General features: G+C 35.0%; 1 protein-coding gene across 4 annotated transcripts in view; it reads left to right on the top strand.

Moving 5' to 3' along the window:
* The window catches only part of LRP6 (LDL receptor related protein 6), a 127,277-nt gene that overhangs the window by 29,426 nt on the left and 79,247 nt on the right, over positions 1-18,604 (top strand). For 3 of the 4 annotated variants that reach the window (XM_007503718.3, XM_007503717.2, XM_007503716.2), the window contains exons 3-5: positions 8,124-8,321; positions 15,312-15,508; positions 17,565-17,696. In XM_007503718.3, the coding sequence (XP_007503780.1) occupies positions 8,124-8,321; positions 15,312-15,508; positions 17,565-17,696 (527 nt within the window). The remainder of the gene's footprint in view (positions 1-8,123; positions 8,322-15,311; positions 15,509-17,564; positions 17,697-18,604) is intronic. The other variant, XM_056799159.1, reaches the window with a different exon arrangement.

Raw genomic sequence — 18,604 nt, 5'->3', positions numbered from 1 at the left:
CAAGGTTGAGAGGACATATCCATACACTTTGGTGGACAGAGTGAAACTTGGAGAAACCCTCTTTTCCCTGGGACAATTGAGGACTCAACTGGATCCCTGTACCTGAACCACCAAGGACTCTCTGTGTGAGAAATCTGGTTCTCTGTTGGACAACCCTTAGGAAACTTACATAGTGGGTTTAATAACTGGGTTAATTGTCAGATGCTAACCTTTCCCCCTCATTCCCAAACCTTACTCTTATTTGCTAATAAATTCTATATTTATATGTTTATCCCTCTGTATTACTTTCCTTCCACCAGTCCAAATTATATTTACTTATAACAGTTTGGTGAGCCAGCTAGGAGTCGAACCTAGAATCTTTTTTTTTTCCTTTCCTTAATAAAATCCCTAGAATAGGATAGTATTAGATAGGTTAAGATAGTTGAGTACATATAGCAGAAATTTGAACCCAGGTTTTTTGACTACAAATTCTGCTCTTTCAACTTATGTCACAGTCTTGGATAGAGGCATTTATGGCATGCTTGTCAAATTTGTAGAAGCTGGTAGATACTGTAGACTTCATCATCAGTTCCCTAGAATTGTGGTTGATCTCTGCCAAAAGATGTCCAAAGTTATTGTGCTTTATTTTTTAACTCCAATTTAGTCAGTATCATTCCTAATTTATAGTCTATTTCTAATCATTCTATAATATATCCTTATTGACTCTATAAACTTAGCCATTCTTCTCTGCTGACATTTCTATTTAGAATAATTCCAAATGCCACGTCCTTAGCTACCTTGTTCCTTTTCATTTCCCTTTTTGACTTTCTATATTCCAAGATAAGCTTCTAACTTCAGCTTCATGTGACTAACAAGACAGAGGACTGAACATTTCTCTGATCCTTACGATATTTCAGAACCTCTCCAAAACAGGATTTTTGTGTAAGAGATAAAACAAAAGTATTCATAGGAGCTCTTTTTGTGAATTGAAAACTGAGGAGATGCCCATTAATTGGGGAATGCCTGAACAAATTGTGATATATTATTATAATGGAATACTATTGTTCTATAAGAAAGATGAACAGGAGGATTTCAGAAAAACCTAGAAGGTTCTCATGAATTGATGCAGAGTGAAGTGAGCGGAATACACAGCAACAGTAATACTGGACAATGAACAATTGTGAATGATTTAGCTTTTCTCAGTAAAATAGTGATCCAAGACAATCCCAAAGGATTTTCGATGAAAAATACTATCCACATCCAGAGAAAGAACTGATCGAGTCTGGATGCAGATTGAAGCAGAGCATTCTTTATTTTCTTCATATTTTTTTAAATGTGTTTTCCCCAACAGGATGAAAATGGAAATATATTTCATGTAATAGCACAAATATAATTAATATCAAATTGCTCACTGTCTTAGAGTGGGGAGAGGATAGAGGGAGGGAAAGGAATGTGGAATTCAAAATTTTAAAAATGAATGCCAAAAATGATTAATATGTAATTGAGGGTGGGAGGAAAGCATTACTGAAGGGAAAAAACTGACAAGAATATTCTGCAGCAGAAACTGCAGGAAGTAATAGAATAATGTTTTACAAAGAAGCTCAGTATGCTACCTAAGGTGATTTGTCCAGCAAAAATGACCTAATCAATAATAAACCTAATCCTTAATGAAAAAAGATGGACATTCAATAAGAAAGAGGTATTTAAAACATTGAGAAAGAAAACTGGACTTTTTGCTTTTAAAACACTCTAGGCAAAAGAAATACAAGAAATTAACCAAGGATAATGTAATTCAAATGGAATAACAATATAAAATATCTGAAGCTAGCTATCATGTTCTCTATGTGATATGATCTTAAACCTACTCAATATTTTGGTCTCACTCATATAATCATAGATTTAGAGTTGAACAGGACCTCATAGACAATTCAGTTAAATGCTTTTATTGATGAGAAAACTGAAGTCTAGGGATATTCAGTGATGATACAGGTGGAATTTGAACCCTAGTCCTTTCACACCTGAGACATTCTGATTAAATTTGGGAAATGCTGTTGTACATCCAACTTGAATAAAACAGGAAATTAAAAAAATACCATAGATTTTATGTATATTTACTTCTTTACATTTTTTTTTCCTTAAGAGAAGAACTCAATTTTTGTCTTTTTATCCCTACTCTTTAGCATTGTGCCTGACATATAGCTTAATAAATGATTGTTTATTGCTTTGTTGCTAGACTCTGAGAGGCTGAAACACTTTCCTTCTTTTCTAAGGGACTTCTCATTTACCTGAGGAAACAGGACCTGTAAAGAAGGGAGGCAGAATCTTTTGACTTGTATTTTTGGATTTTTATGCCTCCATCTAGAAGTCTTGGATAAAATTACTTAAAAACTTAAGTTTGGTTCATGTTTATAAGTTCATATAAGTTTAGTTCTTATATATATGTCTCCTTAAAAAGTGGGGGCCCCAGCATAGTAGAAAACTATTCAGTATACACTAGAAATCAGATATTTAAGACACACAAACCTATAATTTACTTCTTGACAGAAAAACTTTAGCAGTAACTTATAATAGTAAAAATAATAGCATTTATATAGTACTTTAAGGTTTGTAAAGTGCTTTTCAAATATTATCTCACTTTATCTAACTCATATAAACTTGAGCACATGAAGTTTTTCAGGACTGCTTAACTAGCATTTCACATTCTTCTTCAGCTCTGTACTATCCAGGTCCTTGTTGTCTGGCTAGCCATGTGAAGGATTCGGCTCATCCTCCTGTTGGTAGTCATCCTCTCCCTTGCCATAAAATCCTCTATCTCCCAGGGGCTAGAGAAACTGATTCTGAAAACCAATGGATTGAATTAACTATCATTCTCTTTCTCTGTTCCCTTTCATAACCAAACTCCTTGAGGTCATCTACAATTGATGCCTCTACTTCCTTTCCTCTCATTCTCTTAACTCTACAATCTAATTTCTACTTCTAGTCTAATTTCAACCTCATCCTTCCACAGAAACTGTTCTCTTCTAGTCCTGTATGACTCTTGGAAATGTACTTTCCATTTCTTAATTTTATTTACTTGTGCAACTGGCCACACAGTATTCTTTGTGGGTAAAAACACTCAATTAAACAAAAATTTATTAAGTTGCTTAACCTTACTTAGTTTTAGTATCTTAATTTGTAAAATGGGGATATAATACCATATTATGTTGTTGTAAGAATTAAATAGGATGCAATAGATGAAAGTGTTATGCCATCTTACAGGATCTTTTTCAACTATCTCTTCAATTTGTGGTCTGGAAATAACTGGAGCTTACTGAGCCAGGTTATAACAACAGAATGTTGTCTAGTAAGTAATTGTAGTCCTCTCTTCTACTTCCTCTATTTAAAAATTTGAGATCTATTTTAAAATTTGTGCAGTATCTGTTGCTATCTTTTTCCTCATCTGATGACTGCAGATCTAAAGATTTAAAAATTATTTTCTTAGTTGTCTTCTTCCTTCAGTTAGAGTGCATACAATTTTTATTAATTTTGGGAGAGACTAAATAGAAGCTCTCAAACCAAGATTCATTCATTCTTGCACCCCACTCCCACTCCTAGTAGGCCTATGTATAGATTTCAGGGGGTCTCTGAACTTGGATGGAACTCCATCTTTATTTTTACATACCTTGAATTGATATTTAATATTTTATTCAGCTATTAATGTACCAATAAACATTCTGAGAAAGAGTGTATAAACTTCAGTACACTACTTATGTGTTGCTATACTTTTTACACACACACAAAAAGGTAAAATCTGAGTAACAGATTACTTTAGAATAAATATCTGGGGGAGATGCAGTTTTAATCATTCAATCCAGTCCAACAAAAATTGTAGTTCCTCAGTCAAGAAACTCAACTACAGACATTTTCATTGGCTTTTCCCCATGCCTAGAATTATCTTCCTAATCTTGACCTTGTGGCTTCCTTTCAAGTCCCAAGTATAATTCCATCTTCAGGAAGCCTTTCCCTATTCTCCTTAATTCTGTTGCCTTCCTTTGTTGATTATTTAAAATTTATACTGTATATATCTTGTTTGTACATAGTAGTTTGCATTTTGTCTTCCCCATTAGCAAGGACTGTATTCCCTTTTTTGTTTCCAGTGCCTGGAAATGTTTATTGACTGATTTATTAAGCACTTTAGGAAGATAAAAGTAAAAACATTACCCACCTCCATCTTCTAAGACTAAATAAATCACTAAAGAGATAGATACAACATATAAATAGATAAGCATATGCCATATTTGAGGAGGGAGAGAACAATAGTAATAGTATGAGAAAGACAGGAATTTTAGTTGATTTCAATCGTATTGTGTTTTGGCAATTTGAAATAGCTGCACAAAAGTCTCATTTGACTGTAATTTACACTGGTATAAATGCATATGGTATACTGTAAGAAAGGGCACTAACAAACTTGGGTTGAAGTTTTAGCACAATTACTTTAGTAAGAGTAACTTTGGACAATAAATTGTTGTTTGTCTTCAAGGAAGACCAGTAACATCATGATGAGTGATGTCTTGGCTTGAGAGTGAATTGGATTTTAGTGAGACAGGATTTAGTGAGACAGTTACTTAAAATTGTCCACCTCATTTTTCTCTTTCAGAGTCATTAAAGTTCAGGGGTAAGACAAAAGTGAAAGACTGGTGACAGCTTGGAATGCAGTGTGGATGGCCTTGGAGTTTTTTGCTTTAAGCACTCTGCAATACTTCAGGCACCATCATGACTTTTGGAGCAAATTGTTCCCTCCACCCATTCTGCTAGGAGAATTCTTCCCATACTTGGGTAGATATCCCTCCAGATCACCAATAGGTTTAAAGCCTTCTTAGCTACGTTCAACTTGTGTTGTTCAGGAAGGACTAGCAACTTTGTTGAGAGGGCTTGCAGAGCCCTTTTCAGGATTGCTCACCCACCTTTGATGTCTGATGTCACCTAGCTCTTACCTGGGCTCCAAGAAGCTGTAACATGCATAAAGGTTACATATTTAATGAATTATAAGTCAAATGATTAGATTTTTTTCCTTTCTATTAAGCCTATATTTGCCTCTTTGTATCTTTCCCTTATGACTCCTAGTTCTGTCTTCTAAGACAAAATCAATCACGTTAGTTTTCTTGTTTTGGACATCCCCTGAAAATGGCTATCATATCTTCCAAGAATCTTCTTTTTCTCAGGTTAAACATTCTTCAAGTTATCCTTATATGATATAGAGTCAAACTCTTTTAACATTCTGTCTGAGAGTATCTGCTGGTTATTGGATTGGACTGTCCAGCTAGGATGCTGGATATTGTTAATATCCAAATGCCAAAATTATATTAGTTTTTTTGACTGCAGTATCACCGTATAGATTTATATTAAGCTGGCAGTGCACTAAAATCCCCAGATTTTGTTCAGATACACTATTGTCTATGCCTTCTCCAGTTTATACGTGTGAAGTTGTTTTTTGAGCCCAAGTGAAAGTACTTGCATTTGATCAATAAAAGTCTTTGATAAGAATGTTGAATAGCATAGATACTTCAAGATCTCCACTCTGACACCATTATGTCATTAATGTCTATTCTTTTGGTCTAGTCATTCAGTTTCTCTCTGGAGGTAGCATTTTTTCATCATGAATGCTTCAGAAATATCTTGGATCACTGAATTGATGACAGTGAACAAATCTTACATGATTAATCATCATTAAAGCATTGCTGTTATTATGCAGGATGATCTTCCATTTTTTCTCATTTTGCACCAGTTCATACAGGTCTTGCCATGTTTTTCTGAAATCACCTCTCATCATTTCCGATAGCACAGTAGTACTCCCATCACAATCACATGCCACACCTTGTTCAATCATTCCCTAATTGATGAGCACCCCTTGATTTCTGATTCTTTGCCATAACAAAAAGAATTGCTATAAATATTTTGTTACATATAGGGGGTCCTTTGCCTTTTTCTTTGATCTCTTTGGGATATAGACTAGTATGATATTTCTGGGTCAAAGGATATGTACAATTTTATAGCCATTTGGGCATAATTCCAAATTGTTCTTCAGAATGGTTGGACCAGTTTACTTCTTCACCAATAGTTCATTAGCATCCCTATTTTCCTCTCATCCTGCCAACCCTGCCAACATTTGTCATTTCTGATGGTTGTGAAGCAGTATCCAAGAGTTGTTTTAAATTGCATTTCTCTAATTAGTAATGATTTAGAGCATTTAAAAAAAAAATATGACTAGAAAGCTTTGATTTCTTCTTCTGAAAAGTGTTTATATCCTTTGACCATTTAGCAGTTGGGGAATGGTTCTTATTTTTTATAAATTTAACTTGGTTCTATATTGAGGCTTTTATCAGAAAAACTTTCTGTAAAATTTATTGATATTCATTGTCTATTGTACTTTTAAGCAAAATATAGTTTCCCTGATTTTCTCTTTTAATAAACTCATATTTGCCTTTGCTTTGTCTCTGAACATAACACCCGTTTTTTTTTTGTTTTTTTTGAGAAACAAATTTGATTCTGTTCTAGTTCTTTAACTGTATATCTTTTTGTTTAAAGTGTATCTTTAAAAAGACATTGTTGGCTTCTAGTTTCTAATACATTCTGCTCTCTGCTTCCATTTTATGGGTGAGCTCATTCCATTCATCTTCACAGTTATGATTATTAACTTTGTATTTCCCTCTATCTCATTTTCTTCTGTTTCTTCTCTTTTTTATCCTTCCCTTCCTCAAGTCTATTTTGCTTCTAACCACTGTCTCCCTTAATCTTTTCTCCTTTTTAACATCCCTCCCCTTTGATCCCCCTTTCTTCCTGTGAACCTATTGGGTAAGTTTTATTTCTATACTCAAGTAAATGTGTATATATTTTTCTCCTCTGAACCAATTCCAATGAGAATGAGGTTCAAACATTGTCTCCACCCTGACTTTCTCCTCCACTCTAAGAGCTCTTCTTTTCATGTGAGAAAAATTTCCCTATTTTACCTTTCCCTTTCTCCATCTTTCTCAGTGCATTCCTCTTTCCACATCCTTCATTATTTTTGAGATAATTTCAACATAATAAACTCATTCAGGCTATTAGTATATGTAGACTTTTAATTGCTCTAATAATGGTAAAGTTCTTATCAGTTATATGTATCATCTTCCCATATAGGAAAATAAGTAGTTTGAGTTTTTATAGAGAACATAGGTCCTTTGCCTTCCAGTATATCATATTCCAAACCTTCTGTTCCTGTAATGTAGAAATGTCAAATCTTGTGTGATTTTGACTGCGACTTCACAATATTTGGATTGTTTCTTTCTGGCTGTTTGAAGTATTTACTTTTTGATGTGGGAACTCTGGAATTTAGCTATAATATTCCTGAATATAGGTTGGAAAAAGCAGAATCACCAGAACAGAATACTTACTGACCATATAAAATGAAAAGTGAGCAAGTCTGGATGAATAAGGCCCAAAAGAATGTCTGAAAAGTTATCACATTTTTCATGTTAAATTTCATCTATTCAATTGTAAATAGTCACAAATAATTTAATTGACACTATTGATGTAGTAAGTTATTTGCCAATATTGAACTCATGCTTATTTTTCAAGAGAAAAAATTATATTAGAAACTTTGCTTGTTCATCTGAATTCCTCAATCATATTCATTGATGTTCCCTTGAACAGAGAGACCCATGGTATGTTTTGAGGGCCAGAATATATTGTTCTTAGCCTCCTATTCCCTAAAAATGAAAACTCATTATTTTATAGTTTCTAATAGGGTACACTTTTACTAAAACAATGGAGAAATGTTTATATGTAAATCGTGCCTGAATATTTCCAGTACTTCAGTTCTCCCATCTTTGACTGTGATGAAGCATTATTATGTTAGGTTAAATGAAAATTAACCTGACGTTTAAGATAACATTTAACATTCAAACTTGGGCTGTGTATCATATTTCATTTTAATTTAAAATGCATTTTCTGGTGGCAAGACTAAAAATTTTGATGAAAATTCTGGAAGCTCAGGTTTTATTTACTTTGTGAAATGTATACTTAGAGAATATAATGCTAGATAGAGTAGAACTTGTGGAAATATATGTATTGAACATTGAAATTGCTATTTGTCATCTCTCAGTGTTTTATTCTATATTTGATTTTAGGTTCATGTATTGGACTGACTGGGGAGAAGTTCCAAAGATAGAACGTGCTGGGATGGATGGATCGAGTCGTTACATTATAATAAACACAGACATTTACTGGCCAAATGGATTAACCTTGGATTATGAGGAAGAAAAACTTTATTGGGCAGATGCAAAACTTAATTTTATTCATAAATCAAATCTGGATGGAACTAATCGGTAAGAATGTTTTTTCAAACAGAATTATTTTTTAAAACTCTAAAATCAGTCACAGGAACAAGGATAGGAAATCTTGGTGGGGGTTGGGGTGGGGGTGGTGTATGCTTTCAGAAACCTTTAAAAAGAGGATTGACTTTTTGTTATTATTTGTTGGGTTGTGAAGGCCAGGGGTGGGAGATGTCTCCACAACAACAAAAACTAATAGTACTTGGAATCTCCAATGTATCTAGCTTTAGTTTCTGTGGCTTTAGTATCCTATTCTTCATCTATTTCTTTTTGTTACTTCATTTCCCCTTTGTCTTACACTTACATTGGTATTTGTAATAATTATATTTAAATAACATTGTAAAGTTTGTATTGCTTTGTACTTATTCTCTTATTTTAGCTCATAATAGCATTATGATAGGTACTGCAGAAATTATTTCCATTTTAAAGACAAGAAAACTAAAGTCATGGGAAATTAAGTTTCAGCTGTTATGTGTCAGAAGTGCTGGAGATAATGAAGGCTCACTATTGATAATAATTAACCTACAGACTTATAAATGGTTAGAAGTAGGGAACCAGAGGCTAATAACATTGAGGCAAGTATAGTGAATATACAAATTATGTTAAGTAGTAAGGTGGAGTGAAAAGACAGCTGGATTTGGAGTCAGAATACTTGTATTTAGTCACTTTAACCATTAGCCAAGTCATTTGACCTTTCAGGTCTTGATGGCCTCATCTGAAAATGAGAAGGATAGATTAAGTGATCTCTAAAGGCCCTTCTCTGGTCCTAAAATTTAGGACCCTGAGATTTTTGGTGATAATTATTTGCAGTGTTCTAGGCAATGTTTCAAGTATTCCTAATCTTATTTTTACCATATTGAAATACATAAAATTAAAAGAAATGTATAGATACAGAACAGAAACCTTAAATTTACTTCTCTTTTGACTGAGTTTATTGCCTGACTCTTTTCCCTACCCCAATCCTGCTCTTATACTACAGGACTTTAACATAAATATTGACATTCACTCAAATCCTTCAATCTTTTCAGCTTTCTGGATCTTATTGTTCTCTTCTACTTCAGTTACACTCAGGTGTGACTATACCCTTGATCATGCCACCATCTATAATTGGCAAGCATTTATTCAAGTTTAATTGTGTCATATACTGAGCCCTGGGAATACTAGGAAAAGCACAAACAAAAAGGACTAGTCCCTGCTCTCAAGGTGCTCACATTCTAATGGATAGTTTTATTAATAACTGCATAATGAGTAGATGGTGTAAGGGTTAAATTAAGGAGTTCAACAAAGTGAGAAGAGCAGTTTAACAGAAACTTTGTTTAATTTAAGAAAGAAGTACAGATAGAAAGATAGAAAAGAGGAAAGAGAGATTATTAATCTTATACCCAAATTTCCTAATAACTACCTAAAATTTCCTAAAAGTATCTCTTAACTGTCTTCTGCCTGGCACACCAGACCTATCTTAACCTACTCTTATCTATAAATTATTCACTAACTCCTTAGAATCCCTAAATAATAGTGTTAGATTTAAATTAGTTTTGAGCATTAAATAGTTGTAGACAAGAGAGTGGGAGCCATAAACTGTGATAATTAAAATGTTTGGGAGCAAGGGAAATATATAACAATTATCACCGCTGAAATATGTTTTCTACTGTGTCTTGGTTTTATATAAATATAAGATGGTCGCCAGGGAATATATTCCCAATTTATGAATATGCCCAAACTGGGTTTTATAGAGAAATTTAATTTATAATACACTGATTAATCAATAGAAAAAGAGAGAAAGTAAGAAAGGAATAAGAATGAAGGGCCTCAAGCCAATAAGGCCTAGACCTCAGTCCTAAGAGATAAATCAGTCAGTTGGTTTTATCACTCACCCAAGATCTCTCTAGGTAAGGCTTCTCATGCCAACCTCAGGCTCCACCTTCAAGAGAGCCTCCTTTCAAGAAATGTTTCCAGAGAATTCTCCTCCTGACTCCTCTTGAGTTCTCCTTCCACAGCCTCCTTCAAGACCTCTCCAGGAGCTCTCCCTCCAGGACCCCTCTCCTCTCAGACCTCCTCCAGAGCATCAACCTCCTCAGTCCTCAGACCCCGCTATCTTTAAGCCAAAAATCTAAGTTCCCTCACCTCAGTTCTCATATCTACCAATCACTGTCGATGTCTCCCCTGTGCCAATGGTGGCTCTAGCTTAACCCAGGACCGCCCAGAGGTCTGTTCCCTTTGCACATGTCTGTTGAAGGTCATATTCTCAAATAATTAAATCTTGATCTTTGCTGCAGCCCTTCCTAAATCCTGTTACTCTGAGTAGGGTGGAGATTGTATTTTCCAAGATCTGGTTCTGTCATTCCAAGTAGATCTCTATTGTATCAATTCTAAAATCAATCATGACTCAAAGAACTTCCTGTTCTATGCTTAAGCATAGTTCAAAGCCCTTTCCATTGTTTAGCAAAAGGTTTCTGTCCTAAAGTAGTCTTAAGTAGGGAGGAGAAGGATCCTCCCATGCCAAGGAGTTTCATATTCCAATAGAGTTCTTACTATCAGTAGGAAATTTTTTCACGTATGAAATTTCCCAATGGGGAAATTTCCAACATTCATAAGTCTAAGAAATTTTAAGGTTTATAATAGACAGCCACTCACTCCTCCTTCAATCAGCAGCCCAGCTGTCAGTAGCCAACTGACCACAGATCCTTGCCTCAGAGACTGTCCTCCTGCTCTCTAGAGATCCCAGAGGCAAAAGACCCTTAACTGTCAGTGGCTGCTTCCTTATCTTCTCACTGATCAACTGTCCTCCCTAACTTCCTGTCAGAGGGCCGGCTACTTCCTCTCCTCAATCCTGGTCTCCCTGGTAACAGAATCTTCAGCTCAGGTTCACTGACTCCTGTCAGTTCTGATCCACCTAGAAATGCTGCTCTCTAATCTCTTAAGGAGATAGAGGGAGAGATTAAGAAAATCCCTTTAACAATGGAATCCTTATTAACTAGAGGACTTCATTGTCTTTCCAGTCTCTCAGACTCATAATCTAGAAGTCATCCTCAATTTATTATTATTTCTCAGTCCCCTGTGTCCAGGCTGTTGCTAAGTCCTATCTGTTTCATCAAATATTCCTCCTTCTCTCCTCTGATGCTGCCATCCATCTGGCTTCAGGCCCTCCTTACCTCACAACTGGACCATTGCAACAACCTCCTGGTGGATCCACCTGCCTCAAATCTCTCCCCACTGCACACCATTCAGCCATTAAAGTGATTTTCCTAAAGTACAGGTCCAATCATATCCCTTCTCCCCCAATTCCAGTGGCTTCTATTGCTTCCAGGATCAAATAAAAAGATCCTCTTCTTGACCTTCAAAGATGTTCATAACTGAGCTCCCTCTTATCCTTCCAGACTTTCTTACACCTTCCTCACTACCAATGACTGCTATCCTGACCTTCTGGCTGTTCCATGAATAAGATGCTCCATGTCTCAGTTCTGGGTATCCTTCTGAGAGTCTCCCTAACTTGGAATGTTCTCCCTCCTCATCTTTGCTCCTGACTTCCCAGGCTTTCTTTAAGCCCCGACTAAAAACCATCTTCTACAGGAAGCTTTTTCATCTCATCTTAATGCTAGTTATTTTGCTCTATTAATTATTTCTTATTCATCCTTATGTAGCTTTTTATTTATTTGTTGTCTCCCTAATTAGATTGAGTTTCTTAAGGGCAGGAACTGTCTCTTTTTGTATCCCCTGAGCTTAATATAGTTCCTGGCACATAAGACAACAATGACTAAGTATTTATTGCTTGATTGGTTAATTGAAGGTAATCTCAGGAGGTACTAGAAGCAGTGGGGATTGGGAAAGACTTCCTGAAGAAAGTGAGATTTGGGGGGAGTCTTAGGGGGAATACAGGAGGCAGAGGTAAGGAAGGAGAGCATTCAAGACCTAGTGGGAAGGAAGATACAATATAAGGGTCAATACGTCATTGTGACTTAGATCATTGAATTTGTGGAGAGTAAAGCACAAGTGAAAGACTTGAAATGCCAACCGGCATGGTATATTTAACTTTGGAAGTAGTAGGGACGTCCTGGAGCTTATTGAGTCAAAGAGAGTGATATGATCAGACTCGTGTTTTAGGAAAATTACTTTGGCAACTAAAAGGAGGATGGATCAGAATGGGGAGAAACTTGACAGAGGAAGACCAATGAGAAGACTTGCCATGGTATGAGCAAAAGATGAAGACTTGTAGCATTTTAGTATCTGAGTTGAAAGGGATATATGCAGGAGATGCTGTGAAGACATTTTGTGAACAGAATGGATATGTGAAGTGAATTCAGGGTAATACTGTTGTCCATGTGACTTGAAGGTCCCAATAGCAACAGGAGAAAAGGGTCTTAGAGGCAGAACTGTCCACAGTAAAGGTAGGGTCCTAAGCCGCATCCAGGCTTCCTGGGCTTAAGCCACAGCAATAGCCAAGGCCAAGTAATTCTTACAGAAAGGTGGAAACTAAAGAGAATTTAAACCTCAGAACTTCTTGTTCAGTTCTGTCTTGACTCTTAGTGACCACATTTGGGGTTTGGAAAAGATACTGGAGTGGTTTGCTTTTTCCTAATCCAGGTCATTTTACAGATGAGGAAACTGAAACAGGATGACATGTTTTGCCCAGAGTCATCCAGTTAAAATAGGTATCTGAGACCAGATTTGAACTTAAGAAGATAAGTCTTTTTGACTTCAGGCCCAACATTGTACCATCTAGTTGCCCCATATTTTAGAGCAGACGGTGGTAATTCTTACCCAAATACTGTGAATTCTGGAAAAATTAAAAATGAACCAAGCAGAAAAAAACAGTTCAGTGAAACAACAACAACAAAAAAAGATTGGGGGAACTCAAAAGAACTTGTAAGGAATATTATATCAAAAAGCAGCTGATTTGGAAACTAGATTAGGGAGATCTAACAATTATTAGTTTATCTGAAAATTATGACCAGACAAACCCACCTCAATATGTTTAATGAAACTATAAAGGAAAACTGCCCAGAAATCAGAGAGCAAAGCAAAATGAAAAAGAGAAATGAAATTGGTGGTCAGCACTTGAAGGAAATCTCCAATTGATCACTTGGCCAAGGGAGAAAAGGATAGAGTCCAGATCCATGTAGTGATAATGGATTTGAGTTATCAAATACTAACTTTTTTTTTTTTAAACCCTTACGTTCCGTCTTGGCGTCAATACTGTGTATTGGCTCCAAAGCAGAAGAGTGGCAGTGGGGGTCGAGTGACTTGCCCAGGGTCACACAACTGGGAAGTGTCTGAGGTCAGATTTGAACCTAGGAACTTCCTTTTCTAGGCCTGGCTCTCAATCCACTGAGCCACCCAGCTGCCCCCCAAATACTAACTCTTGAATCTGTAATGTCCCAAGTTTCCTGTGTACTTTCAACCTATGGAAACTCCTTGTTTTTTTCCATCATAGGAAAAAACTCATTTTAATTCTTTTGTTATTAAGCATCAATTAGAGACTTATGTCCCCCACCATTTCCCCTTATTAGCTTTTTACATTTCTAAATTTGATATTACTATTCTTGAAGTAACTTTCTATATGTTGCTCTTATGAGTTAAAGGAAAAATTTTTTTCGATTTAGCTATACTGAACTAAAGTAATTTGAAGCAACTTTTATTGTTGAATTTAAATTTTTTTGTTAGGTTTTGTTTTAACTAAATTTATGTGTTCAAATAAGTATATGAATAAGAGTTTATGTATTTATGAAAATGTAATTCAAGAACAAATCCACAAACCATATTTTAAAAAATACTTCCCCCTCCTGTCAAACCTTTAAAATGTTGGTAAGCAAAATAAGAGCAAAAGTGAATTGTAAAAAAAGCAATAGGTTTTAACTTTAATAGTCTTACTCATATTATCCATTGTATTTTACATGAGTTTTGCTGTGCTTACTTTTGCCTTTGTTTACATGGTTTTAGTCAGTGTACATGTTGTTTTGTTATATTCACCTTTAATCACTTTATAAGTGTTCATATTTCCTTATATTCTTAATTTTTTATTCTTTACAATATGAAATAAACATCCATTCTTTAATTATTAGACAGTTAATTCCTTTCCTTTTTTTGCCTATTTTGTAAAGATAGACCATTTTTTTTTCATTCATGAATCTTCTTAAGATCTAAACTACTACCAGTGGAATTACTTGAGTTAAAGGGTATAAACTTAAAATTCTTAATGTATAGTTGGTTTTCTTTGTAGTCCTGTGTATTTTATTTTTCTACATTTTTGACCATTATTCTGAGGAGTCTTTAGGCTGCCAACAGCATTCATGCCACAAAAACCCTTGTCTTAGAAGCTAGAGAAGAGATCTATTACTGATCCAGCTGGTTTGTGGGGCCCACTGCAGTCAGTAATTCAATAGGCATTTATTAAGTATACCTGGCACTGAACAAGGCATCCTGCTAGAGAATATAAAAACAGAGAATTAAACAGTCCTTTCTGTCAAAGAACTGACCTTCTAATGGTGCTAACCAGTCATCTGTTTTCTTCTTCTGAAGGAGTTTGCTTCAGGTGAAAGAATGGATAGTAATAGGGAGAACTCTTTATTATACTGACTTCTAAATGAATATTGATTCAAAGTGATTCCCTGGGCCTCCCCCTGGATCCCTGAAATTGGTGAATCTGGTGCCTTTTACTCTACTGGTCTAGGAGTTCAGGCTTTTTAAAAGTCGGTGTGGAGCAGAACCAGACATATTTCCTAGGTTTTGAGTGAAATTCTATTTGAGTTGCTTCATTTTATAACTCTCATAAAGCTTGCCTTCATGAAAATATTTTATTTAACCTGTAGATTCAAAAGTATATGTAGTAGATTAAAGGTATTTATTTTTTAATATCAGATTCCTCTTAATGTTGCCATGGGAACCTAGAAAGTAATTTTACAGGTAAATAGTTGTATTGAAATAGTCAACTTTATGGTAAAGTAGGAAAATTAAATCATCATAATTTTTTTTTTTATATCTTAATAGACAGGCAGTGGTTAGAGGTTCTCTTCCGCATCCCTTTGCCTTGACGTTATTTGAAGATACACTGTACTGGACTGACTGGAATACACACTCCATCCTGGCCTGTAATAAGTACACTGGGGAGGGTTTGCGTGAAGTACATTCTAACATTTTCTCCCCCATGGATATACATGCTTTTAGCCAACAGAGGCAGCCAAATGGTAAGTGAACCATATTTTTAAACTGAAAGTTGGAATTGATACAATGTGTATTTGATACAATTTGTGAACAATTGATACAAGTTGTGAGAAGTAATAGAAGGCGTAGCAAAATATGCCTTAGATCATCACAGTGTCAAACTTATAGAAATGGGCCACTAAACACACTGATATAGAAACCACATATTAACATTATCTATGTTCTATTAGAATTTAATTTATTTTGTGATATAGTTCCTAATTATGTTTAGTATAGTTTCTGCAGCTCTCAAGAGCTTTGTGACCTAATGCTTAACACTTCTGCCTTAGACTGCTCATCAGAATATAACTACTATACAAATTATGCCTCATTCCTCCTCTCTCTTTTCTTTAGGGGAAAAAAAGGTGGGTGGAAATTGGGATGTCCATATATGAAATTTTTAGGTAGTGATTCTCTTATACTATTTCTATTTCTCCTCAGTGTGGAAATTAAAAAAAAATTAAGCCAATATTATGGATTGATGGAAATTTAGGCAATGGACTGAAGTTGAGTAGTTCATTGAGTTACATACCAGCTCTAACCCTTCCATGTTGTGGTTTAAAAAAAAAAATTCTTGCTTTAATTCAATTAACCTTCAGCTATGCTCAGTGACATGCCCCCCTCCCCTCCCCCAGCTGTGGCAGTACTGAGACATTTTGGGGGTTGGGGTCAGATCTGAAAGGCAAAAAAGAATATGAATGTCTAGCCATGTCCTTATAATATGTGCTTATATATACCTGGACATTGAGTCTGCCTGTGTTTCAAAGCCAAATAGGAAGAAATTTTAGATTTTATGTTGTTTTGTGTTAATGGCATCTTTTCTCTCTCTATTTAGAGGTTGTCAATTATTGATCATAGGATGTGTTGAATATCAGTACCTTTGGTATATGGAATGGCGACTGTGAAGCATAATAACTACTTTAAACCTAGGTTCCATTGTTTGCAGTTAAGGAATTACATATGGCTGCCACCATGAATTTTTAAGTTCTTACTATCATTTTACCTCCATGACTTACTCTCTTGTCTCTTAACAGAAACAGCAACAAAAACAACAAATTACTTATTCTTATTTCTGGGCTTATTGTTCTTTAATGACATCATCATTCTCCCTTTCTTCCTGCTTTGAGACTTTTGAATCTTCTTTAATTTATCCTCTGTCTCCTATGTCAGTCAGCAACCAAATCCTTTTGTTTTCTTTTAGAATTATCTCTTCTTCCATATTTTCACTAAAACTACATTAATCTAGCTTCTTATAACTTCACACCAGAATTTCTACAGCATCCTAGTTGGCCCCCCTGCCTCCAATCTTGTTTCCATTTTCATTTCATCTCACATATTATATAGTCTAACTGATCTGTCTGAAACATAATATCTGATTATTCCCATATTAGTGAAAAAGCAGTAATGCTTCCTTTTTGCCTATCTTATCAAGTGAAATTCCTATCCATCATCCTTTGATCTCTCTCTTTTATTAATGTGACATTATTTTCACTGTTCCTCAGTATATTTCAGCTTTAATATGGCTAATTTCCTTTCCCTACACCCAAACTACTACTTCCTTGCTTTTTCTCCCCCATGCTTCTTTTTTTCATCTGTCGTTTGTTCCTCTCTCCCATTGCTTCCTTTTCAACTATTAATATTCTGCTTGTCTTTTAGGACTCCATTATTTCACCTCTTCAGCGAAGCTCTTCATGATGATTTCCTCTATGCTATGCAATTTTGCCATTGTAGTTTGTCTTGTTTTGTGTAGTTTGTTCCTTAATTAGATTGTGAACTTCTTTGAGAGCAAGTACAGTGTCTTCTATTTTTTGTGTATCTTACCTTCATAGTGCTAAGCACAAAGTCTGTACAGAAGAAATATTTGATTAATTAATTCTTTTCCATGTAGATATCTCAATAGGTGGTCACGTAAGCTACATATTTGGTAATAATTTTTGTTGATTTGATGTTTATTAGAGTTTTTCATATAATGGTGTTATTGTCTCGATTATTATTTATTCTTGGTCATTAGTGTTTATCTGTATGGTTTATATCTGACAGCTACAAACCCATGTGGAATTGGTAATGGTGGTTGCTCCCACTTGTGTTTGATGTCTCCAGTCAAGCCTTTTTATCAATGTGCCTGCCCAACTGGAGTGAAACTACTTGAGAACGGGAAAACCTGCAAAGATGGTAAGGAAATGGCCTTCAAGAAGGAGAACTTTGAGTTAGTGATTGGAATTTCCCCTGTGTTTTTTTTCCCCCCTTTTATATTCCATGCCATACCTAGTCTCTTCTGGTGGTAATCCTTGTCTTTAGATAATGATATTGTCTTTTCGTAGCAGACCCATTTTTATTAATTTATGGCAGCATTTAAAGGTACTTAAGGTCTTTTTGAGATGGATTATCTGTAATTGCTGTTCTCTAATTAGCTATAATTTTATAGTAAATTAAAATGAAAATTACTTTTACTTCCAAGAAAAATACTCAAAATAGACAAATTCTTTAAGAATCTCTTTTCATGAAAAAAAATATTTTTTTTTTAATAAAGAATATAGCAGGGCCAATATAATTTTCAGTAAATTTCTTGAAGATTTCTTATAAATTTCTGTTATTTAGCTTTGTTGTCATGGATGCTTTTACATTCATTTAAAGACAGAATTTTAAGTTGATTATAAATGCTGCTTTAGTTAACTTTAACCTAAATCTTAAAAATTTTTTGAGATCTTTTGTTTTTATAATCATCTTTATATCTCAATACATTTTTCCTCCCTTTCCTCACTCATAGCTATTCTTATAAGAAAGGATAAACAGGGAAATATACTTAGTTACTTATTTTGGCCTTCTACCCGCATTCTTTACCGGTCCAAAAAAAAAAATTTCTTACTAGAAGATCAGATTATAGGCTTTTATATGGAGATTTGGGATATCTGACTTAGAAGATGAGTGAAATCAATACTATTCTTCCTCTATCCTTCTTAGTATTGTTCTCAATCCCTCACACTTATAGAAACCTATTTCAAGTCTTCTTGGTCCCTTTTAGGGCCTACTGGGGATTCCTTACCAGGCTATGTGAGTATTTTTTTTCCCCCCTCAACTTT

The sequence above is a fragment of the Monodelphis domestica genome, chromosome 5 (genome assembly GCF_027887165.1).
Source record: "Monodelphis domestica isolate mMonDom1 chromosome 5, mMonDom1.pri, whole genome shotgun sequence".
Lineage (NCBI taxonomy): Eukaryota > Metazoa > Chordata > Mammalia > Didelphimorphia > Didelphidae > Monodelphis > Monodelphis domestica.
The sequence above is the reverse complement of the archived record's forward strand: the minus strand, read 5'-3'. Positions and strand labels throughout refer to the sequence as shown.